The following is a 26342-nucleotide window of genomic DNA, read 5'->3' as shown; positions in this document are numbered from 1 at the left end:
ATAGCAGGCACTCACTTATGTCTGCCTTCCTCCACTCACTCATTATGTCTGTGAGGTTCAACCATGCAATTTGTGTAGCGCTATTTTGTTCCCTTTATTGCTGAATGATATTCATTATATCAATATACCACAATATGTCTGTGCTCCTGTTCATAGAAATTTGGCTCGTTTCCAGTTCTGAGTTTTGATGAATAAAGATGCCATGCGCATTCCCATACAAGTCTGTGGACAAGTTTTCACTTTGCTAAGGTATATACCCAGAAGTAGAATTGATGGCCATAGGACTGATAAATGTTTAGTAGATGCTAAAACCTATTTAGATGAGCCAAACCTATTTAGATGAACCAGTTCACAGGCCTGGCAGCCGTGTGTGAATTCCAGTTGCTCTATAATCTCATCAACCTTTGATATTGTCGGTCATTTCCATTTGAGTCACTCTAGGGTATATGCAGTTCTCTTTCATTATGGTTTTAACTTGCAACTCCTGTTGACTAAAGTAGAACCCCTTTTCGTGTTTTCCACGTAGATACCTTCTTTTGTGACGTGGCCATTAAGTCTTTTGCCCACTTTTAAGTGGGGTTTTGGGTTTTTCTTACTGATTTGTAGGATATATAAGAGAGATTTGTTAGATATATGTATTGTGAATATTTTCTTCCCCATCTTGGCTTGCCTTTTCATTTTCTTAAAGGTGCACCCTTTTTTAAGTTTTATTTAAGTATAGTTGATTTATAATTTATGATAATTTCTGCTGTACAACAAAGTGATTCACTTTTATGTATACACACATCCATTCTTTTTCAGACTCTTTTCCCATATAGATGATCACAGAATATTGGATAGAGTTCCCTGTGCTATACAGCAGGTCTGCAATGACCGACTGTTCCATAAACCTCAGTGTGCATATGCTGATCGCAAACCCCCAATCCATTCCCCTCACCTGTCTTAAAGGTGTATTTTTAACACTCAGCTGTAAAGTTTGATCAAGTCTAATTTATCATTTTTTTAATTTTACTATATTTTGGGTAGGAGTCAAAGTTCATTGTTTTCCATTTGGTTATTCACTTGCTATGGCACCATTTATTGAAAAGACCTTCTTTTTAACCTAAATTTTCTCACTAGAAAGAAGTTATTTTAGGGCCTTATTAAAAATCAAATGATTGTTTAAATGTGGACCTATTTCTTGAGCCTCTTTTCTGTTCCACTGACTTGTCTATCCTTGCACCAAACCCATCCTGTCTTAATTAATGTAGCTTTATAGTATGTCTTGAAACATGATTAAGTCCTCCAATTTTGTTAACCTTCAAGATTATCTTCAACACCTAGGTCCTTTGCATTCCCATAGATTTTTTTTTATTTGGCTTATCAATTTCTGCAAAAAAAAGAGCCCACTATAATTTTGATAAGATTATATGGAATCTACACATCAATTAGTAGAGAGCTGACATCTTAATCATTTGAGTCATCTTGTCTATAAGTATGGCATAACTTTCCATTTATTTAACTCTTCTTTAATTTTTTAAGCAGTGTGCCATCTTTTGTTAAATTTACTCCTAGGTATTTGTATTACTCTGCTCAGGCTGACATATCAAAATATCACAGACTTTTAAACATCCTCACCAACACTTGATCTGGATATGTCTCCGTTCATCTCTGAGCTGCTGAGCACATCCTACCCCTCTGAGCCCCCTGTAAAGTCTGAGCTGAGATGCAATGACATACAGATCCCTTGCTACTCAAAAATTCTCCAGATACAATTTAGAGTCTCCCAGTTGGTGTCTTCCACCTCACTAGCTCTGTTTTTCGTTTATTTGTTTTCTCTTTATGGCTGCACCTGCAACATATGGACTAGGGGTCAAATCAGAGCTGCAGCCACAGCAACACCAGATCCCAGCACATCTGCAACCTACACCACAGCTCACTGCAACGCCGGATCTTTAATCCACTGAGCAAGGCTAGGGATTGAACTTCCATCCTTATAGGACAATGTCGGGTCCTTAACCCACTGCGCCACAATGAGAACTTGTGTTTTGGTTTGGGGTTTGTTTTTTTTTCCCCAAGACAGACCAATTCTAGAGACTTCTGACCTCTCTGTTTTCGCTCCCTCTGGAGGGCAGATCCTGGGACTTCCCTTACTGTCACTTGACAAATTCAAGAACATATGTTCTCCAGGGGGTTGCTATTCACTCAACAAATATTCATGGGAACCTTGACCCTACCTGTCTCCTTTCCCTCCCATCAATGAGTCCAGGTAAATCTACCTCCCCCAAGTAGCTCCTACCTGCCCATTGATTTCCCTGCCCCGCCCTGGTCCAGCCTCCATCACCACCCACCCAGACAGCAGCAATGGTCCCAACTGATACCCCAGCTTTCATCCCATCCCCAGTATTCCAGCCCCCACATGGAAGCCGCTCCAGTGGTGTTTTCAAAGCACAAATCTCCATAACCCTTCCTAGCTTCTCTTCAGTCTTAGGACAAAAACCAAATCCTTAGTATGGCCACATAGACTTCTAAGATCTGGCCACTGTCCACCTGGCTGCCCCCTTGCTGGCCCCCTTCCACCCCACTCAGAACTCCAGCAGCAATTAATTTTTAAGTTTCTGAACCAGCAGAGGCTCCATCCTACATCAGGGCTTGGCATCTGCTGTTCTCTCTGTTCAAGACGCCCACTAACTCCAACATAGCCCCCAGGGCTCGGGGAAAGTGCCGCCTCTCTGAGAGGCCCTCCTTGACCAGCCCACCTCAGGTCCACCCTTCCTACCACAAGCTGAGTACACTGACATAGGACCCCGACTTCTCTTCCAAACACTTATCACTCTTATAAGCACACATCCATCCGTGCGATCACTTGTCTGTCATCTGTCCCTCCACTAACCCCCGGCCCAGCTCAGGGTGCAGCACATCCTATGTGCTCAGTAAAGACCAGCGGAATGAATAAAACAATTGATGAATAATTGCCCCGGATGGAGTCCCAGGCTGAGAAAACAGCTCTGCTAACCAAGACACAGTGGCTTCCTGGAGCTCAGGGTGACATCCATGGAAACTGATGGATTCAGGGATGGGGAGCAGGGCCAGGCCACTTCCATCCAGTAGGAGGGGCCAGAAAAGGCTCCCCACATGAGGGGACACTTGAGGGAGGTCTGCTGGGCTAACAAGGTGAGGAAACAGCCAGCCCCAGGAGAGCCAGGAGATGTGGGTGAAGCCTGGTGCATCTGGAGGCAGTGCTTTGACAGGGTCATGGGGCAAGGACAGGGCGGCTGTGAAAGCCTGGAGTGAGGCAAGGAGTCTGGACTGGGTCTGTGGCCACTGGGCTGGCCATGCTTTCCAGGCACCCAGGGATGCACCTGATCAATACAACATTGCTAAGCCTGCAATAGATCATATTAATGTATACATATGTACATATTATTACCATCTTTGCATATATTAAAAAATCAGTAGAGCTTAATTTCTCTCTTATTTTGTAGATTAAAAAATAAACAGAAGACTTGATGTGGCTTTTCCACCCCTCCACGGAGAGGCTCCTGAACCCACTGGGAGAGCACCCTTCCCGGCCACAGGAAGCCACCCAGGCTCGGAGGCCCAGAGGAATGTTGTGACCAGATCTGTTTTCAGGAAAGACCCCACCTGTGTTGCCATGGAGACCAGAGGAGACAGGAGAGATGGAAGATGGAAAAATGAGTCAGGAGGCTGCTGACTGAGAAAGAGGGGCCAGGCAGGGATGACAGGCGACCTTGACAGAGGGGAATCCGAGGCCAAAGAGAAGCGTGGGGTCAGACGCCAGGTTATAAAGTGGCAGAAGTTTGACTGAGCCAGGCCTCCCGATGGAGCCCCATGTTCTCTCTCCTCAACAATTCACAGAAGCTGCCTTCTGACCCCTCCCAGAAGTCAGAAGGGGCCTCGCCCTCTGCAGCCCCCCAGGACCCTCCCAGTGAGCACAGACGTCAGGAGGTCTTCCAAGGGGCCTGGCTGCAGTCCTCCAGCCACTCAGTGACTGTCCTAGAGAGGATGCAAATGAGGCCTGTGTGTCCCCAAAGGTGGTCCTGGATGTACAAGGTCACGTGAGCTGGAAAATAATGACAGAGCTCCTAGGAGGGGTGAGCTGCCTGTGACTGGATGTGTGTAAGCTGAGGCCATGGCTCTCTGGCCTCCAAAGGTGATATCCCCAGAGCGTCATAGGGTCCCTCATTGGGTGCCAGGACAGGGCCACTGTCCAGGCAGTGCCCACTGGGGACGACTGCCAGCTCAGAGACCTCATCTGGGGAAGGTGGGCATGCCCTCCCTCACTGGGCACCGCAGCTCGCAGGCCTCTGCCTCTGCCCCAGCCCCACTTCCTCACGAGGGACCACCAGGAGGAGGACCAGACTGGGAGGTACCGAGACAGGCTGGAGACTCAACAGGAAACGGGAGCGGGGGTTTCAGAAAGGGAGGCAGTAGATTATTAATCTCTTGATTAATAGCAGCGGGCCGGCAGGGAGGGGGAGGGGAGGGCGATCCCAACACAGTTGTGGGTGGGAGGCAGGGCCCTCCAGGCTTTGGCCTCCCCACAGTCCAAGCTAGTTGTTCCCAAGTGCCAGAGAGAAGGGACAGTGTCTGCGCCTGGGGATCTCCTCCCACTCAAGCCGGACCACAGTCTACTGCTGTGGGGAGGCGGCGAGGAGGGAAAGTGGAAACATCCTGAGCTTCTCGACCCACAGAGGCCAACTAAGAAGAGGCGGCAGGAAAGAAAGCCCAAGACTTCATGTGGCCTTGCGGGCGGCAGGCAACCCAACCAGAGGGGAGGGGCTGGCTGGCAGGGGGCCGTCTGGCAGAGGGGAATGAAGGAGGCAGATGAAGTTCCGGCAAAGCCCCCAGCTCGGCTCAGCACATCTGGAAAAGGTTGGCTCAAATGCCATCAAAGAGCTCGGAGGGGCCAGGGAGAGAGCCGAGGGCAGGCCGAGGGAAACTTAACCCCCGAGTCCCTGGGGCTCCTCCTTCCAAATCCTCCGAGCCCTGAGGCAGGCCCACTCCCTCCAGCCGCTGCCCAGGGGCTCAGGAGAGCAGGAGGGCAGCTGGGCATCGCTTCACTGAAGGAGGCACAGCTGGGGCTGTGGTTTCCACCCCAGAGCAAGACATGGACGTTTATCCCCATTTCCCAGAAAGAGAAATTAAGGCACTGAAGAGTAGCCCTAGTTCTCTCTGCTGGTTCCGAGGGGCCCTCACAGGGGCCCCCCACCCTCCCTGGCACACTACAAGCCAGAAGGAGAAGCCAGCCAGGAGGGGACAGCGGCCCCCTCCATGGCCCCCTGCCTGGTCCTCACAAGCTGTTCCCTCACCCGGACCTGCACCTCGTCCCCGAATGAAACCCCCTCATCCTCCAGATCTCAGTTCAAGTGTGCCCCAGGGAAACCCCAGACCAGGTCTTAGAGCAAGGACACGTCCTCATAGCCGCGAGGCTTTGATTGACATGTCCCCACCCCTCCAGCTCAAAGGAGGGGGCCATGATCTTTTTGCACTGGAGTGCCTGGCACTTAAGTGCTCGCTCAGGCCCAATACACAACTAAATGGTCCAAACACATGAACTGAGAAACCGAGTCAGGGCTGCAAGTCCCGAGGCCACACCTGGGGGTGGGGGGCAGGACCCTGCTGACTCTCTCCACACTCGCCTGGACCCGCTGGGCGCCGGCCGCGTGCTCTGGGCCTGTGAACATTAGTTTTGGGTGCCACCCTCACCATCACCTACACACACATACACACACACCAAGAACCCAATATGAGAAATTCACAGAATGGGAAAATCCCCCAGGGACCCAGCTGTATTATAATTTTTTTTTCATTGAACGAGAGGATGAACACTGTTGAGCATGCTCACGTGCCGGGCCCTGGGAATCAGGGAATGAGGACACTGTGGTCCTGTCCTTGAGGTGTTCACGATGGATGGAGACAGCCCCGAAATCAGACCATCTGGGTGTCACATGGCTGGCCCGGCGAGGGGGAAGGGTTCCCCACCCCGGCCTTCTCTCCTAGCGCGGCTCTGACAAGGCCCTCCCCCTCCCTCCCCGGTCCACACCTCCCAGCCCCCACCCAACCCACCACACAACCCCATCCCCAGCCCCGGCTTCTTAGCTTCTCAGCGGCTTCCTTTCTACAGCTGTTCTCTGCCGCTGCCCCACTCCCCCGGATCACTGCTGGCAGTGTACAAACATGCTCCTCTGTCTCAAAACACCTCCCTTGACCTCATGTCCCCGCAGCTTCCAAGGCCCATGTCTTGCTTCCTTCAGAAGAAAGTTTTCTCTTCTCCCAGTCTTCACTTCCTCACCTCTCATTTTTCTCCTCCACCCACATCATCTCAGCCTCCATCCTCACCACTCCCCCAAATTGCATTTGCTGGGGTCCCCAGTGACACCATGTTGCCAAATCCCATGGTCTCACCCCAGCCCTCATCCCATCGGCCGCCCCGAAGCACTGGGAGCCTACACTCTTCCTCCCTCCCAAACTCTCCCCCCAGGATGCCAGGCTTTCCTGATCCTCCGCCTGACCTAAGCCCTGCCTTGGAGGCTGGGGTACCCAGACTGCTCTGGGATCAGCACCCCTTTTCCATCTATGCACCCCCAAGCTCACCTCCAGTCCCATAGCTTTAAATACCAACAAAAGGCTTATGATTCTCAATCAGACCACGTTTCCCCAATTCTAACATGCATATGTTGTTACACTGTAACATCTCTGACATTGGGATTCAGCTAACAGTTGATGGTGTGCTGTAGTTTAACTGGCAACATCCTTGGTGATGATAAGATAAATGCCCTTCCTCCTACCAATGGCATCTGAGACTCACGAAAGTCAACATGGCTCAGGGTCCTTCTCCACTTCCCTATCCGCCTACGTCCATTTCCCTCTCAGCAGCCAGGGATCTTTTCAAAACCTAAACCAGTCCATCTCAGGAACCTCCAAAAAGTAAAGAAAATAAACCCAAAGCAAGCATAAGGAAGAACACAATAAACATAAGAGCAGGAATCAATGAAATTGAAAAGAGAAAAACCATAGAGAAAAATCAATGAAACCAAGAAGTGTTTCTTTGAAAAGGTCAAAGAAATGACAAATCTCTAGCAAGACTGACAAAGAAAAAAGGAGAGAAGACACAAATTATCAATATCAGGAATGACATAGGGAAGCTCAGGATACACATAAATTTAACAAGTTAGAGGAAAGGGGCCAATTCATTGAAAAACACAAATTACCCCAACTCACTCAATATGAAATAGATCATTTGAATAGCCCTATAACTATTAAGGAAATTGAATTTGTAGCTTAAAAGTTCCCCCTAAAGAAATTTCCAAAGCCAGATGGTTTCACTGGAGAATTCTACCAAATGTTTAAGAAGAATTAATACCAATTCTACATAATCTCTTCCAGAAAATAAAAGAGGAGGGAGCTCTTCTTAACTTATTTTGTAAGAGTTTGGTACCAACTTCAGACAAAGACAGTACAAAACCAGAAAACTACAGGCCAATATCCATCATGAATACAGACACAAAAACCCAAAATATTAGCCAACAGAATTCAGGATTATATTTAAAAGTATATACCATGGCCAAGTGGCGTTTATTCCAGGGATGCAAGGTTGGTTCAATATTCCAAAGCCAATGTAATCACCACATTCACAGGCTAAAGCAATCACATGAAAATATTAATGTAAAAAAAATTTTTTGACAAAATTTAGGGTCCGTGATAAAAACTCTCAAAAATATTGTAATGGGATTTCCATTGATAAAAATATTGTAATGGGGTTTCCACTGATTTACTTTGATAAAGAAATGTACAAAAACTTGACATGTCAGATTAAAGTTGATGGTGAAATGCTTTCCGCCTGCAATTGAGAAGAAAGCCCTCTCTCCACTCTTAATTACCAGTTCTGGAAGTTCAAAGCCAGTGAAAGGGCACGACAAGGCAACACAAGACATACAGGTTGGCAAGGAGGAAACAAGACTGTCTTTATTTACAGATGACATGAGGGTCTCTATGAAAAATTTCAAAGAGGAGAGTTCCCTTCGTGGTTCAGTGGTTAATGAACTGGACTAGGAACCATGAGGTTGTAGCTTCAATCCCTGACCTCACCTCGTGAGTTAAGGATCTGGCATTGCTGTGAGCTGCGGTGTCGGTCGCAGACATGGCTCGGATCCTGCGTGGCTGTGGCTGTGGTGGAGGCTGGCAGCTGTAGCTCTGATTGGATCCCTAACCTGGGAACCTCCATATGCCGCAGGTGTGGCCCTAAAAAGCAAAAAAAGCAAAAAAAAAAAAGAAAGAAAGAAAGAAACGTGCAAGGACAACATGACCCAACCCCTGCACCCCTGCGCATTTACCCAGAGAAATAAAAACCAATGTTGGCACAAAAACTTGAACGTACATGAATGTTTACAGTAGCTTCGTTCATTATAGCCCCAAACTGGAAGCAACCCAGTTGTTTTTAAATGTCTTTCAACTGACAATGATCAACCTAGCGGTGGTCCATCCACATCCACTGCTCAGCTATGAAAAGGGAAGGAACTCCTGACATACCCAACAGCCTGGATGACTCTCCGGAGAATTTTGAGTAAAAAGATCCATTCCTGGAAAGTTACATACCATAGGATTTCATTCTTTTTTTTTTTTTTTAAACAGCTGCACCTGCAGCATATGGAGGTTCCCAGGCTAGAGGTTGAATCAGAGCTACAGCCACCGGCCATAGCTACAGCCACAGCAATGCAGGATCCGAGCCACCTCCGCGACCTGCACTGAAGCTTGCAGCAACAGCAGATACGTAACCCACTGGATGAGGCCAGGGATCCAACCTGTGTCCGCACAGAGACAACATCAGGTGCTTAACCCACTGAGTCATAACAGGAACTCCTGATTCCATTCTTGAAGTGAAGAAATTATAGAAATGGAGAACAGATTAGTGGTAATGGTGGTTTCTAGGGGCAGGGAAAAGGGGGAAATGGGGAGTTACTGTTTAATGGGTATAGAGTTTCAGTTTTACAAGATGAAAAGAATTATGGAGATGGATGGTGATGGCCGCACAACGTGAGTATGCTTAATACCACTGAACTGTAGGCTTAAAATGGTTAAAATGGCAAATTTTATGTCATGTGTATTTTAACGCAATTAAATTATTTCTTACAACTATATATAAATTTGCAATGATCCCAAAACAAAAGTTTGATTTTTTTAAAAAAAATTTACAGCTGCACCTGTAGCATATGTAAGTTCCCAGGCCAGGGACTGAATTCGAGCCGCAGGTGCGGCAGCATCGAATCCTTTAACCCACTATGCTGGGTGAGGGATTGAACCCACACCTCCCCAGCAACCTGAGCCACTGCAGTCAGATTCTTAGCCCACTGCACCACTGTGAGAACTTCCAATTTTTTGTGAGAACTAAATCAAGTCATTTTCATCAGTACTTAAAACCTTCAAAAGCTTCCTAAGACTCTTTTTTTTTTTTTTTTTTTTTTTTATCTTTTCTAGGGCTGCACCCACGGCATAAGGAGGTTCCCAGGCTAGGGATCTCATCGAAGCTGTAGCTGCCAGCCTACACCAGAGCCACAGCAAGCTGGAATCCGAGCCACGCCTGCAACCTACACCACAGCTCACGGCAACGCCGGATCCTTAACCCACTGAGCGAGGCCAGAGATCGAACCCGCAACCTCATCATTCCTAGTCAGATTCGCTTAACCACTGAGCCACAACGGGAACTCCTTCCTAAGACTCTTACGGTAAGGTCCAAACTGAGGCTTGCCAGGATCAGTCTCTGCCTCTCCACCCGTCCTCACCTGCTCTGCTTCTGGACACTGACCTTTCTCTCAGTTATCTCACCCAGGACCTTGCTGCCTCAGAGCCTTTGCATCAACTATCTCTACCCCGTCTTCATGAGGAGGCTTTTCTCATCATGCATTACTCGGCATCAACACCATCTCGTCAAAGTCTCTCTCCCACATCCTCTAAAGTAGCCCCTGACTCATACTCGGTCACAGTACCCTACTTTAATTTCCCGAACTCGTTAGGAGGGGATTTTTTTCTCATTTCCATATTTAGGTGACGATAAACTCCATCAGAGAGATGATTTGGTCTTCTTCGCCATCATATTCCCCCCCGGGCACAAAGTAGGCCTCAATAAATATTTGTTGAGATGCCTGAGTGAATGAACCAACACAAAGAAAGAGGCCTATATGGGGCTCCTGGGGGAGAGGGTGGGGACTCAGGGAGGGACTGGGGACACATGCCAGTCCCCTAGTGTGCTCCAAATAGGTTTCAGTGTGCCCAGATTCTGTTACACTCATGTTTTTACAACCCCACCCTCCCTTCCCCCACCTGCACCATTTTGTCATAAAAATGTCATCAGGGTGTAATGAGATCATGTGCTGACTTCATAGAGAGGCCCCACCAAGGATTATGGCCACACTGATCCCCAGATCAAACTCTGAAGAAATGCGTGGCCTGGGCCAGGATGTCACACAGGGTGCAGTGGGCAGCAGGAGGACACGGGTGCAGGCACCACAAGCACTGGGCAGCAGCCTAGCCCTGGGTGCTCTCACGGGTCACTGTTCACCCACTTGATGGTTATGCCTCTTCTCCAGCAGTCGTAGCCAACGTACCGAGGGCGTTAACACCAGCCAGATACTGGCCGAGACCTGCCGTGGCCCCAGCGTCGAATCCCCCCATAACTTCCCATGGCTCAGCATTTTTACAAAGGCAGCAAATGAGACCCCGATCCCCACCCCTTCTCTGGCTACCCTCAGCTCCAACCCACACACCGTGCGTGGACCCAGCCCGCACATCTCAGCTCCATCCATGCGCCTCGCTCCCACAAATGGCCATGCTCACCCTCTTCTGCAGGCCTGGAAGCCACTCGGGGCTGTTTAGCCAGGTACCAAGAGAACGGTCTAGAAGACGGACATGGGCTCCAGATGGACACATCCCCCTGGCCTCACAGACTCCTTGCCCCGTGAGGATGGGCACAGCTGGAGGAGGGCCAGGATGGCCTCCCTTTGCTTGGGTGGAAAAGCACCCTGCTCTGCGGCCAGCGGGGCTCGGGTGCAGGCAGGCACCCCTCCTGGCCAGGTCCTGCTTTATCTCCCAACGCTCCTCAGGCGGTGCAAGTGGCCATCCTGCCCCTCTGAGAAAACCCAGAGCCCTGAAGCAGAGGGATGCACCCCAGGCACAAATGTGATGGTGGAGAGGTTCTCACCCAGCTCACCTGCCTTTCCGCCCTGGGTCTTCACTGCCCAAGGTGCTCCCATCAGAGGAGAAAGAAGTCCCTCAGCCAGCTGTCTCAACAGGGGGGTGGGGAGGTAATTCTATTTAACTGAAGGCTCCTGGACTGGATGCTATAGAATCCAAGGGAAGAGCCAGCTAAGCCCCAATTCCTCAGCTGAGTGCACAGGCCCAGGGGTCCCTACTGCTTCATCTGCCCCCACCATCTGTCATCACTCAGCCCCATGCAGGGGTCACAGGGGTCTGGACCCCAGAGCCCTCCCGTCGTGCCCATCGGCTGTTTCCTGCTGCAAGGTCCTGCCTCAGCTCAGATGTCACCTTGTCCTAGGAAGCTCCCTGAGCGTGCCTCTCAGGATGAGGTGCCTGGCCTATCTTGAACCCCAGCCACCATTCAGAAAGCATCCTTTACTTGCTCTTGGAGAGCAATCTTCTCGAAGACAACAGCCAGCCACATGCCTTCATTTGGCCAGGGCCTGATGCAACCAGACTCCAACGAAATGTGGTGAATGAGTGAGTGAATGAATGAGTGAATTATGAATACGTGAACAAACAAGATATTCCAGGCCCCCTGGGGGGGGCTATCTGGGGACGGGGGTTTTCCAAGCACCCCAAATCATGTTACCTATTTCTAGGCCAAGCTCAGCGCATCTCTAAGGAGAGAGAATGAGGAGGCCATTGCTCACCTGGTGCTGGGAACACGATCACGTTGTCATCTCAGATGACGCATTTGGTGGACTTTGTGCACGAGCTAAACTCTATCAGCCCCACCCAAAACACTTCCGAGGATCTTAACAAATTTACACCAGCTCTCATGAGCATGAGTCACCCTTCTTCTTTATCTTTCTTGCGTCCTCATGATCAGAAATCTAGATAATAATGTGATGTGCTAGCTCACTCTACGGCAGTAATGAGATTACAATATACAAATATATAAATGTATCACACTGTGACCTCAAGCTCATACAGCGTTGTGTCTCAATTTAAAAAAAGAAAAAGGATCAGAAATCTAGGCTCTGTCCATGCCCTAGAGACGGAGGGATGGTCAGATGGAGGATGAAATGGAGAATGGGAAAGGCAATCTACCACGATCGCGTGCCGTCTTGTTTTCTGTGCACAAGTTTTATCTGAACACAAATAAAAGTATCCAAAATGTTTCCTAAAATGAAGGGAACAAGGGATTGAAATGAGGCAAGACACAGCTGAGTTGCCAGGATTATAAACAACAGAACAGGCACAAGGTGGCTACGGGGGATCCGCTGGGCATTGCCACCCGAACCTCAGAGTGAGAAATGCAAGCTCAGAGCACACCCAGGCCTGAACAACCAGCCAGAAGCTGCCTTGGGGATGTACTTCTTAGCCCAGCCATGGCCAGGTCTTGGCTCACACTCCCAGAGCGCTTCTTACAAGCCAGGTTCTGTGCAGCACTCTCCCCGCTGAACTTCAAACTATCCTCCAACAATCTCCTAAGAAGCATCCAATCACTCCCATTTTAGAGGTGGGGAAACCCTGGCTGAGAGGACAAACACACGTCAGTGGGACTTCAGGGGAATCAGCTGAAAGCTCTGGAAAAGACAGTCATCTCTGATAGAAAATGGTCCCATATCCCCTTTCCTCATTTGGGGGGACACTGTTGTATGAGATGTGATGATCGGAGCTGCTGCTGCCCTTCTGTGATCTTGAGGAACCACGTGGCAGATACACAGGGCTGGCAGAGGGGAGTCAAAGGAGGCTGAGATCTTGAGCACATCATCGGCCCAACCTGAAAGCACCTCTACCAGATCTTTTTGAGGTTAAGAGGCTCCCGTTATTGAAGCCTTTTTAGGCAATGTCGTCCATCGCTTTCAGCCTAACATATGGCGAGACACAGGGAAATGGGCACATGAGACACAGTTCCTGTCTCCAAAAGGGCTCCCAGGCACCTCCCAACCCAAGGCTCTGCTCAGGGTAATCAGCCCAGCACACGGACTTAAAAAAAGCAGCATGCAGACTCTTAAGAGAACTGTAAAATTATGCTTAAAAAATTATGCAAAGAAACACAATAATCACATTGAAGCAGGGCTATACAATGTTGAGCTTTCTTTTAACCTCGGTAAATGCCCCTCACAGAATACCCCAATTCAGGAAAGCCCTCCCCTTGGGTCTGGGCCCCCACACCATCCCGGTCTCCACACAGCACCAGTGACAGATGCAACTACACCTATCACTGGTGCTTGGATGAATGTCCCTCCTGCTTTCCCCCACTGTCACCTCCCCAAGCCAGGGGCTGGTCTGCATCCTTACCCACATTCTCCTGTGTGCCTCAGAGCCTGTATACAGAAAGAGGTCAACAAATGTTTATTTGGGAGGAAAAGGGAGCTGGGCGTTGAAATCTCAGGAGCATTCCAATGGGGCCTGTTTGATGGGCCAAAATCAAATCCAGCACAGTCTGTGTGACTCTGTGACCTTGGGCAAGTTGCCTTGCCTCTCTGAGCCTCAATCTCCTCATCAAAAACCTGTGGACCAGTTTTGTTTTGTTGTTTTTTTTTTCTTTTTTCTTTGTACAGCCGTACCTACAGCATATGGAAGTTTCTGGGCTAGGGGTCAAATCAGAGCTTCAGCTGCCAGCCTAAGCCACAGCCACAGCAAGACCAGATCCGAGCCACTTCTACAACCTATGCCACAGCTTGGGGCAATACCAGATCCTTAACCCACTGAGCGTGGGCAGGGATTGAACCCACATCCTCATGGAGACTACATGTGTTCTTAACCTGCTGAGCCACAACAGGAACTCTGCTTGTGAACCAGTTAAAAGACAAGGACTTTGCTCCATAAAGCTCCGTGTACGGAGCTCACCATCACACACTTGCTGTTCTGATCACTTAGATTTCATGTCATCCTCCTGCACCGAAGCATCAGTTTGGTAATGTTTTTTAGCCCCTGAATGCCAGGCACTGGGGGCAGAGAAGGAGTGAGGCCACCCTCCTCCAGCCCCCAGGCTAGTGGGCCAGGCAGACAGTGAGAAGGCTGACCACAGAATGAACAACGTTAAGAATAAGATTAAGCAGGATAAAGGGCTGCAGAGGGATGCATGGCCGTTGGGGTGGAGGTGCAGGAGGAAGGGAAGAGAGACACCGGAGCAGAGAACTGAATGATGTAAGGAGATGCAGCTGTTCCCGCTGCTCCAGGATAAAAGCAGTCCAGGCAAAAGGACCAGCAAATGGGAAGCTCCAAAGAGGGGCGAAGCCTCCAGGCCAGCAAGGTCCATGTGACCAGAGCCCAGGGAGCAAGTCAACCCCCAAAAGGCAATGGGGTCGGGAAGAGAACGGGGTCCACCTCACATGAGACCTTGGGTGGCCACAGAGAGGTGTGGACTTTTAAGTGAGATGGAAGCTTCTAGAAGGTCTGGAGCAGGGCCATGCCATGATCTGCCAGAAGGAATGGGAGGAAGACAGCAGGGAAGTGGAGACACCAGTGAGGTGGCTGCTACACAAGCAATGCCTCTTATACGCGAAACCAGCAGAATTGGGACCTGAAAGCAGGATGTGTGCGATACCCCCAGGGGCCCTGGGGAGCAACCTGCCACCCTTCCTGCCCAACCAGCAGCGCGACACCACAGAGGGGGTGCACCCCAGTTCTAATTCAGATGGGAGTTACTGGTGAGGAGGAAAAGTGGATTGACCCCTCCTTAACAAATAATAATAGCAGAAGTAGCAATGACATTCACATCAGAAATACAGAATTCCTCGAAAGAATGGGAGTTAAGTTTTGCTTAACAAAGTTCCTGCTGACACAGTTTGAAAGACGGAGGGAAGGCTTGGGGACAAACACACTGCACTGATCACTGATCGAATATTCTCTGCTCCGCTCCTGATGCCAAGGGGAGGGAGAGGCCTCCCTGAGAGGCCTGGAAACACGCCCCTCCTCCCAAGACTAGACCCCCAAGCTTCTGAACGTTGTCCCCACAACTGCTCAAGTCATAAAGCAAAGGGCAGTTGTGAAAATCAACGACCATTTGAAACTTTTTTCGGGCAAGGTCAGCGATTCAGTACTTAGATTGTTTGGCTTTCTTAAAGGTGCTGGGTTCTATTAAATAGAAAATAGAAAAACCCCAAGCTGTAATTCTGATATTAAGAAAACCAGACCACAGTTCCCTTCCTTCCAAGGTTTTTCAGTAACGGGAACCCTGACAGTTCATTCTCTAAACCAAATACAACATAATGGCTTGTGTGTACACGTGTGTGCGTGTGCACATGTGCATGTACGTACACTTTTTTGCTTCCACCTTAGGAGCTGACTGTGGGGTGCCCCCAAACATGGGACTGTGGTTAAAGTCCGACTTGGGAAAAAAAAAAAAGAAATACATTACTCTTGGTGTTTATGCCTCAACTCCAAGGACAATATGAGTTTGCTGAAGCCATAGCCCATGTCTTGAAAAGAGCCATTTCCAAGTGTGGGTCCTGGCTTGCAAAAAGCAAGACCGGCAGGACTCAGAATTGTGAGGCAGGCGTAGCCTCGCTTCTCAGTGGCCTGAGTTCTGGGAACAGCCGGCAGTTTCCCTGTTTGAAGGGCGGGGCAATCACTCCCCACAGTGAGCTGGGAGGCAAAGTGCAAGCTATCAGGGTCATTTATAGGCTCTTCTCAGAAGATGTTCCCAGGATCAGGACCTGGTCATCTCAGGTTCCCTGATGATGACAAGGTCTTGGAATTTGGCTCTTGGGGCATGAGGGAGGAAGGGACAGGTCTGGAGTGGGGCGGTCTTCTGTTTCCTCTGATGAAAAGGAAGGGGTGGGGCAGCATTTTTTCTTCTTTGGGGATGCATTAGGCATCCCTCTAGCACAGTGCTTGAAAACAGTCCTGTGCATCCATTTTTAATGGACATACCCATTTATTTAGCCATTCCTCCTGCAGAATCAGTACATAAAAACACTTGTGTAGCATGTGGATCCCAACTTAAGAACCTCTACTAGGAGTTCCCATCGTGGCTCAGCGGTTAACAAATCTGACTAGGAACCATGAGGTTGCGGGTTCAATCCCTGGCCTTGCTCAGTGGGTTAAGGATCTGGCGTTGCCATGAGCTGTGGTGGCTCGGATCCCGTGTTGCTGTGGCTCTGGCATAGGCTTGGCAGCTACAGCTCCAATTAGACTTCTCGCCTAGAAACCTCCATATGCCACAGGTGCGGCCCTAGAAAAAACAAAAACAAACAAACAAACAAAAAAGAACCTCTATTACTAAAAAAAATGATAAAAATAGAAAATCGGAGTTCCCGTCATGGCGCAGTGGTTAACGAGTCCGACTAGGAACCATGAGGTTGCGGGTTCGGTCCCTGCCCTTGCTCAGTGGGTTAACGATCCGGCGTTGCCGTGAGCTGTGTTGTAGGTTGCAGACGCGGCTCGGATCCCACGTTGCTGTGGCTCTGGCGTAGGCCGGTGGCTACAGCTCCGATTCGACCCCTAGCCTGGGAACCTCCATATGCTGCGGGAGCGGCCCAAGAAATAGCAACAACAACAACAACAACAACAACAACAAAGACAAAAGACAAAAAAAAAAAAAAAAAATAGAAAATCACTATTTGGCAAACACCATAATAATAATTACGGCAAGCAAGCATCATCAATGGATGCTAAAATTCCTGGGAGGAAGTAGGATGCGAAACAGGGTATTTGTATAGACTCAAAATATCTCCCCACAAGATACTTATAAGTGACAAAGGGAGAAATATTTCCACGACAGTGGAGAAACCCGGCAGACACCACCTTAACCAAGTGGTCAAAGTTAGCATTGCATCCTGAGACATACTGATTTGATGTACCTCTTAAGACGATGCCCTGAGCGGGGCAGGACATGTCCTTTACACTCTCCTCGCCAAAAATGCATAATCACTGGCCAGGACCTTCACAAGGACTGAGTTCGTGAAAGACAAAGTAAGACCAAGAAATGGCCCTAGATTGGGGGAGACCAAGGAGACATGACATCTTAAATGCAACAAGGGAAAAATAGAAAAATTACTTTAGTGCAAGAGTTGGTAAAATTAGAATAAGGTCCTAGTTTATAGCATTGTCTCATTCTTAATTTCCTTGCTGGGATAACTGTACATTGTTATAGAAGATATTAATCTTAAGGGAATGCTAGAGACTCAATGTTAAATTCATATGATGAAACCTCATCCCCAATATGACGGTATTTGGAGATGGGGCCTTGGGGAGGTGATTAGGTCACAAGCAGCAGGAGCCCTTCATGAATGTGATTAGTGTCCTTATAGAAGAGATCCCAGGGAGCTCCCGTATCTTCTCCGCCACGTGAAGATACATTGAGAAGAGAGCTGTCTGTGAACCAGGAAGAGGGTTCTCCCCAGACAATGAATCTGCCAGGACCTTGATCTTGGACTTCTTGGCCACCGAACTGTGAGAAACAAATGTTTGTTGTTTAAGCCACCCACTCTATGGTGTTTGATATAGCAGCCCAGTCAGACTAAGACAGGGAAGCTGGGTTAAATGAAAAGCTACATAGAAACTCTGTTCACTATCTTTTGCAACACTTAACATAAGTCTAAAATTGTTCCAAAATAAAAGCTTGAAAAAAACAATTGAAAACGTGCTAAAATATATATAATGATGCTGACTGAAGCATGGTCTGGAATAGCTAAAACTAGGAAGCCACTTAAGTAACCATCAATTGAGGACATGGAAAATAAATGACGATTCCTTTCTACAATGGACTACTACACAGCTGTTAAAAATGAGGTGGCTCTATGGGGATATATTACAAAATATTTTTCTGGAGTTCCCGTCGTGGCGCAGTGGTTAACGAATCCGACTAGGAACCATGAGGTTGCGGGTTCGGTCCCTGCCCTTGCTCAGTGGGTTAACGATCCGGTGTTGCCGTGAGCTGTGGTGTAGGTTGCAGACGCGGCTCGGATCCCGCGTTGCTGTGGCTCTGGTGTAGGCCGGTGGCTACAGCTCCGATTGGACCCCTAGCCCGGGAATCTCCATATGCCACAGGAGCGGCCCAAGACCAAGAAATAGCAAAAAAAAAAAAAAAAAAAAAAAAAAAGACCAAAAAACAAAATATTTTTCTGGGGGAAAAGCAAAAGTTGTAGACTATCATTTAATCTTTGTTGAAGAAGATATATTTACATATATATGTACAAGTGGAGAAAAGTGGAATGACATACTGTTAATATTAAAAATGGGATTTTGGAGGTGGCACTGGAAGAGGAGAGAAAGCTCATGTTTTACCTTATTCAATTATTACCGACTGTTTGGACTTTTTTTTTTGCAGTGAGTGTATGTCATTATCTTCATAATAATACCAAACAATAATAATTCTGGCCCAGGACAAGCTCTGCTACATCTGTGGGTCCTACTGACACAGCAGGCTGATTCTGATGTAGCTCCATGCTGCGCCCTATAGAGGGCAGCACTGTGTGGGACAGGCCCTGACTCATGGGCTCACGCTCCACTTTTGGTGATGAAAACATACCTAGCTCATGACGATCCCGTGATGGTTAATTTTATGTGTCAACTTGGTTGAGCCACAGTACCCAGATATTTGGTCAAATGTGAATGGATGTTGCTGTGAAAGTACTTCTTTAGCTGAATTAACATTAAAGCAGTAAACTCTGAGTAAAGCAGATTACCCTCCATGATACGGTAGGCCTCATCCAATCAGGAGAAGATTGACTTGCCCTGAGAAAGAGGAAACTCTACAAGCTGACTGCCTTTTGACTCCAGCTGCAATATTAAGTCTTCGCCAGGTCTCCAGCCCATTAGCCTACCCTGCAGCTTTTGGATGTGCCAGCCCCCACATGAACCAATTTCTTAAAAATCTCTCCATCTCCTACACATATCCATCCCTCTCGCGCGCGCCCGAGCACTCTCTCACTCTCGCTCTCTCTCTCCGTTATGCTTCTTGGGAAAATCCTGCCTAACACAGACCCCATGCAAAATGCCTGTTAGGGGGCAGAAAGTACTCTCCTGACACAGAAGGGAAAGGGATCTGGAGTTTGAGGAGGGTGGTCCCAGGCAGAGGTGAACAAGGGTCTTTGAAGTAGAAACCCAGGACCCGAGAGCTATGGGGAGATACTGGCGAGAGGAGCAAGGCTGTGAAAAGGGAAGGGCTTGAGGTGGGTGTGGCTTTATGGGCGGGGCAGGACTTGGTGGGCAGGTCTTGTGGTGGGTGTGGCTTAAGAGGCAGGACTTGAGGTGGGTGCGGCCTGCGAGGGGTCAGGCCTCGAGTGGGCGGGGCTTGTGGGCCATGTGTGAGGGGGCCTGGCTTGCCCCTTCAGTCCCCTCCTCTCGTTTGTCTACGGTGCTCTTCTGCTCCTCAGATACCCACTGAATCGTGAGGGTCTTTCAGCGCGGGGAGTACGTCCCTTTCATCTTCACATTCGCATACCCCCCAACACCGTACACAAAAGATGCTCCATAAATATGTGCCCGACTCTGTTTCTGAGCGTCATCCTCCCTCCCCCAGCAGCTGCTGCAAGGGTTGGACTTATCCAAGGGAACAGAAAGGCAAGGCGGAGCTGGCCAGCCCCCTGGCCTTTACCTCACGAGGTTGGCGCAGGGCCCCGGCCACCGGCAGCTCTGGTACACGCGTTGGACCACTGTCTCCGAGCCGTTCTGCACCTGGCAGGACACCGTCCGTGTCACCGTGTGATGGCACCAGTGCCTGTAGGGAGAGCAACAGCCATGTCAGTCCTGCCTGTTTCCGAGGCGCCGACTGTGGATCAAAGAGTTGTTGGGGCTGAGGAGGAACCCCTCCACAAGCCTGAGGGGCTGGTCCTCTTGGGGAAGGGGGGCGCTGAGCCCCTCTGTCCCAGTGGAAGTCAACGAGTACCCACACCCCTCAGCCATCAAGCTCCCGCCTCATTTCAGTCATCAAACATTCCGTGGGAAATCAAGTGACATGTGCTGTCCCCCTGCTAGGAAATCCCACTCTGGTGGGAAAGACAGTCCGGGAGAAAAATGGAACACACCAGAACACGAGGTCATAGGAACACGCTCAGGACGAGCACCGGGAGCAGTGGGAACCCAGCAGGGCCCCCAAACCAGGTCCTAAGAGAGGCAACCAAGCCGAGATCTGAAAGATTAATGAGTCCCAAGACCCAATGTGTGGGGGCAACGAGTGGGGACCATCTGGGCAGAGGAGAGAGCAAAGCGAGCCAGGGCAAAGACCTGTGCAATTACTGGTGGCCTGAAAACTAGAGGAAGGGGAGGAGCAAGGAGAAAAGAAGAGGCGTGGAAACTGCCAGGCTAGATGTGGGTCTTACCATGACGTCAGTGGGGGAGCCACTGAAGGACTCTGAGCAGGGGAACCCCCAGATGGGTCTCATTTTAGAAAAGCCCTTCTAGTGCCCCGTGTAAGAGCTGAGAAGGCTTGAGCTGGGGCCGCAGCGGGGAGGAGGGGACATGGGCAAAAAAATATGGTGATTGGATCAAGATGGCAGACCCCTCTCCCTCCCACCTCCACATCCTAGAAATTTAAAATCTAAAAAGAAGCCTTCACTGTGACATCAGCAAGATCATGGGAGAGGAGGTCCTTGCTCAATACCATACACACCCCCAATAATAATTAGGCAGCCATCCTCAGACAAAAATGCCTTTGTGGGAGCTTTGGGATTTTTTTGCAAACTATTTATCTGATAAGGATTAATATCCAAAATATATAAGCAACTCATAAAAGTCAATAGCAAACAAACAAATAATCCAATTAAAAAAATGGCCAAAGAATCCGAGTAGACATTTTCCTAAAGAATATACACATACAGATGGCCATACAGGTACATGAAAAGATGCTCAGCATGACCAATCGTCAGGGAAATGCAAATCAAAATAAGATATCACCTCACACTTGCTAGGATAGCTATTACCAAAGAGACTCAGGATAACGAGGGTTGTTGAAGGTGTGGAGAAAAGGGAATCTGTACAGTGTCGGTAGGAATGCAAATTGGTGCAGCCATTATGGTAGGTTCCTCAAAAACCTAAAAATAGAAATGCCATATGATCCAGGAGTCTCACATCTGGGTATACATCCAAAGGAAACAAAATCACTATCTCAAAGAAATATCTGCACCTTCGTGTTCACTGCAGCATTATTCACCATAGCCAAGGTGGAGACAACCTCCGTGTGCATCGACAGATGAATGGATAAAGAAAATGTAGTATGCATAATGGAATATTATTCAACCATAAAAAAGGAGGAAATGCTACCACTTGTGGCAACATGGATGAACCTAAAGGACATCATGCTGAGTGAATAATTCAGACACAGAAAGACAAATCTGTACAATCTCACTTGTATGTGGAATCTAAAAATGTCAAACTCAGAGAACCAGAGAGTAGAATAGTGGTTTTCAGGGGTGGGGGGGGTGGCGAGATGGGGGATGTTGGTCAAAGGATATGAACTTCTAGTTATAACATGAATAAGTTCTTGGTATCTAAAGTGCATATTGTATACTTGAAATATGCTAGAATAGCTCTTAAGTGTTCTTGCCACACACATAACAAAGGTAACTATGTGAGGTGATAGATGTGTAATATTTCACAATACATATGTAATTAAATGATCATGTAAACCTTATAAAAAAATCAAGTTGGGAGTTCCCGTCGTGGCTCAGTGGTTAGCGAATCCGACTAGGAACCATGAGGTGGCGGGTTCTATCCCTGGCCTCGATCAGTGGGTTAAGGATCCAGCGTTGCTGTAAGCTGTGGTGTAGGTTGCAGATCCATCTCGGATCCCGCGTTGCTGTGGCTCTGGCGTAGGCCGGTGGCTACAGCTCTGATTCGACCCCTAGCCTGGGAACAGCCATATGCCGCGGGAGCGGCTCAAGAAATGGCAAAAAGACAAAAAAAAAAAAAAAAAAAAAAAAAAAATCAAGTTGTACAACTTAAACATTTTTTTAAATTTGTCAATCATCACTCAATAAAGCAGAAAATACAAGTAAATAAAAATAAGTCCCTGGAGTTCCTGTTGTAGCTTAGCAGAAACAAACCTGACCAGTGTCCATGAGGCCACAGGTTCGATCCCTGGCCTCGCGCAGTGGGTTAAGCATCCAGCGCTACTATGGCTGTGGTGTAGGTCAAAGATGCAGCTCAGATCTGGCATTGCTGTGGCTCTGGCGTAGGCTGGCAGCTATAGCTCCGATTTGACCTCTAGCCTGGGAACCTCCATGTGCCACAGGTGCGGCCCTAAAAGACGAAAAATAAAGATAAGTCCCTAATGGCACCGGAAAACAAAAAACAGTGGGCCAAATATTTTGAGGAATCCTTGGGAGACTAAAAAGCACATGGGACTAAATTGAAGGAGGAAGCAGAGCCCAAAACACACAGGGAGGAGGACTGGGACCTAAGGTGGGTGCAACATAGGAGCAGCAGATGTAGGAGGATGCAGGAGGGCCCCAGAGCTAACTGTCAGTGGACCAGAGCAGAAGGGGCCAGGCAGGTAGGACCAAGATCCCTTCCCCTGCCAGTGCCAGGCACTGAACTTACCTGTTTTGTGGCAGGTGTGGTCAGAATGGTTACCTCCAAAGCTGATGACCTCCAGGAGGAACTGGAACCCTCTCAAGGTCAAATGACCAAATTCTAGCTCACTCTCTACCTTTTGCCTTTACCACCAACCTCCCAAGAGGCAAAGCAGCAGGATGCAGAGAAACAGAGACAAGCTAAGGGAAAACCCCAAATGCCAAGATTTTCAAATTATTTGAGAAAAATGGCCAACACCCTGAAAGGCACCAACTCAACAGAGAATAAATCACACGTCAAGAAAAAAAAAAATTAATGGAGGAGTTCCCGTCGTGGTGCAGTGGTTAACGAATCCGACTAGGAACCATGAGGTTGCGGGTTCAATCCCTGGCCTTGCTCAGTGGGTTAAGGATCTGGCGTTGCCATGAGCTGTGGTGTAGGTCATAGATGCATCTCGGATCCCGCGTTGCTGTAGCTCTGGCATAGGCCAGTGGCTACAGCTCAGATTCAACCCCTAGCCTGGGAACCTCCATATGCTGCGGGAGCGGCCCTAGAAAAGGCAAAAAGACACACACACACAGAAATTAATTAAAAAAAATTAATGAAGTTCCCATTGTGTCTCAGTGGGTTATGAACCCGAGATGAGTATCCATGAGGATGCAAGTTCGATCCTTGGTCTTGCTCAATGGGTTAAGGATCTGGCATTGCCACAAGCTTCAGCGTAGGTCGTAGGTCATAGCTCGAGGATATAGCTCAATTCCTGAGTTGCTGTGGCTATGGTGTAGGCTGGTAGCTGCAGCTCAGATTCGACTCCTAGCTTGGGAACTTCCATATGCCACAAGTGCAGCCCTAAAAAGAAAATAATAATAATAATAATTTTTTAAATAAAATAAAAATAATTTTTAATGATTTTTTAAAAAAGAATATAGTGACACAACTTCCTCAAAGTTCCAAGGGGAAATATTTAGAGCCCAGAATTCTATACCCAGACAAACTTTTCTTCAAAGTTGAAGGCAAAATAAAGACCATTTCAGATGCATAAGAAATCAGAAAGTTTACAAGTCACCTTTTCTGAAAGAAGTATTAGAGGATGTATTCCAGCCAAACAAAATAAAGGACACAGGAGGACGTAGGAAAATATATTAAATATGAGAAGCAGTTATGAGCAAAGACACAATAATAACATTTAATAACAGCCTAGATCTAAAATTTAGGGTGATCTCAATATGGACGATGGCAAAGAGAGAACAGAGGAAACTAAAATTTGCTGAGATTTTCATCTTGTTTAAGGAAGAAGATAGAAACTGTGCAACTTTAGATGTAGTAGAAAAATATGCAATTAAATATTTTTCAATTTTAAGATAAATACTAAGAAGTATAGGAAGAGGACATAAAACTGACAACTCATGAAAGAAAAAAGTAAAACAAAGAAAATTTAATTAACCCAACAAAACCCTAGAAAAACAAAAAAGTAACAACAGAAAACACAGTAATTAGGAGTTCCCCTCGTGGCTCAGTGGTTATCGAACCTGACTGCCATCCATGAGGACGCAGGTTTGATCTCTGGCCTTGTTTATTGGGTTAAGGATCCAGTGTTGCCGTGAGCTGTGGTGTAGGTCACAGATGTGGCTCGGATCCCAAGTTGCTGTGGCCCTGGCTTAGGTTGGTGGCTACAGCTCTGACTGGGCCCCTAGCCTGGGAACCTCCATATGCCACAGGGGCGGCCCTAGAAAGGCAGAAAGACCAAAAAAAAAAAAAAAAAAAAAAAAGCCCACCATACCAAAAAGGGGAAGAAAGGAATTAACAAAGATGGAAGCAGAAATTCATTTACTTGAAAAAGTGAATCAACAAAAGCAAACACAGGTTTAAAAAATCAAATAGACAAAATTTAGACAATTCTTAATGAGGCGAAACAAAGGCATAAGTAGACATTAAGAACAAGAAAAATTATCTCTGAGATTGGAAATTATAAATAAATATTCTATCTGATCTTACATCAAAAATTTTCAAAATCTTTACAAGCAGACAATTTTCTAGGAAAATATATATTACCAATGTTGGCACAGTCAAAAATACTGTGGAAGAACGTGAAAAAGCAGTCAAAAGTCAATCCCTCTCCCCAAAGGCACCAGGACAGCTGATTCTGCACCTGCCTCCTGTGTGACTTGAGCAAAGTGATATCCCCTTTCTGAGTCTCGGTCAGACAAAAAATGCTGCCTCTCAAGGTTATTGCGAGGACTCAATGAGCAGATCCAGGTTAGTGGTATGTGAAGCACATGGCACTGCTGACCCTAAAGTGTCATTATCAATTATCTGGCTACTGAAACCCCACAAGGTTCATAATAGTGTAAGGATTGTCCTTCCTACTTTGCAGATGGGAAAAGAAGTAGTGGGAGATGAAACCTCGCTGCTCATGCCTCAAATGTGAGGCTGGGCTGAAAGGGAAGCCAGCCTTCCTGCCCAGGGGACAGCAGGGTCCCATCTCTACAATATGAACCACGTCCTCTGCCAGGGACCCTGGGTCTGGACCCTTCCTCCATGTCTACCCAGGAGCATCAGCACCATCTCGGGCATTCAGCGTGACTCCCTTCAGGATGGTCCACTGTCCAGCTGAAGGACCATAGTCCACTCCTGATGGTCTGGAACAGATGGAGTCCAGCTTCCTCTGGGTCAGAGCTTTCTATTACAGGGAAATGAACTATGAACTGGAAAACATTATCAAATGCCTCAATTCATCATCTCCAGACATTTGATCTTTTCATGGGCTGTAAATGGCTTCCCCAAATCAAAACTTGGCCACAAACTACAAAGAAGGAAGGCAGAGAGAAGGAAAATGGGCTCTGGGCCTTTTCAGATGGAATTCCAAACCCTGTTCACCCCCAGGCACCCATGGCTTTGGGGACTCTTGTTGTCAGGCACTCTGCTCCCATGTGGGGTCCCTCTTAGGGTCTCTGTATCCTGAGCATCATGTCTTCTGTTGGGTGGGTGGTGTCGTACCACCACCCACCCTCACCATCACCCCACCCTTGCCCATGGGGTGACAGAGGTGGGTGAACAAGGCTGTGAGGGCTACAGAATAACTTCACCCAGAGACCAGCTTGGCAGGAGAAATGTGTCCCCTTCTGTGACCCTCCTGGGAGGCCTGGCCCAGGAGGCACAGAATTTGGGGGTGGCAGAGCTGGTCTTCAAACTGCCTAGGAAGTGAGGGTGCCATCAACAGTCTTCATCAGGATGAGAGGGGCCTGGCATCATTTGGGGACCTCATCTCAGCAACATCCTCATCACCTCCCCACCCCCGCCCTCCCCAGTTGAGCACTCGGATCCAGGATGGGAAACTCATTCCAGCCCCTGGGGGCAGATCTGCTCCCCTCCAGGAACATTTTCTTGCAGGGAGAAGTCCACTGACTTGGCCCTGCTCCACCAGGCCTGGGGGCTGCTCCCACAGCAGCTTTCGCCACACTAAGTGTTTGGCTCCATGGCTTGGTTGCGTCATGAAATCCCTAATTTAGAATCCTTTGGGAAAACAAGTGCTAAGTGGCTTTGGAACATCATGTCACGATGAAAAGGAGGGGTCTTCAGGACACCCCCAGCCCATGGCCACCTCCGAGCACAACTAACCAACCCATCCCCAACACTGCTTCCACTCGGGGAGATGCCACAGCAGCAGCCCGCCTCTC

At 48.2% G+C, this 26342-nt stretch overlaps 1 protein-coding gene across 1 annotated transcript in view; it reads right to left on the bottom strand.

Annotated features, from left to right (window-relative positions):
- Positions 1-26342, bottom strand: part of COL26A1 (collagen type XXVI alpha 1 chain) — a 160949-nt gene that overhangs the window by 97960 nt on the left and 36647 nt on the right. Inside the window, 1 exon segment of the mRNA XM_021086264.1 lies at positions 19751-19873. Within this exon segment, the coding sequence (XP_020941923.1) occupies positions 19751-19873 (123 nt within the window).

The sequence above is a fragment of the Sus scrofa genome, chromosome 3, assembly GCF_000003025.6.
Source record: "Sus scrofa isolate TJ Tabasco breed Duroc chromosome 3, Sscrofa11.1, whole genome shotgun sequence".
NCBI classification, from domain to species: Eukaryota; Metazoa; Chordata; class Mammalia; order Artiodactyla; family Suidae; genus Sus; species Sus scrofa.
This window is presented reverse-complemented; position numbering and strand designations above follow the sequence as displayed.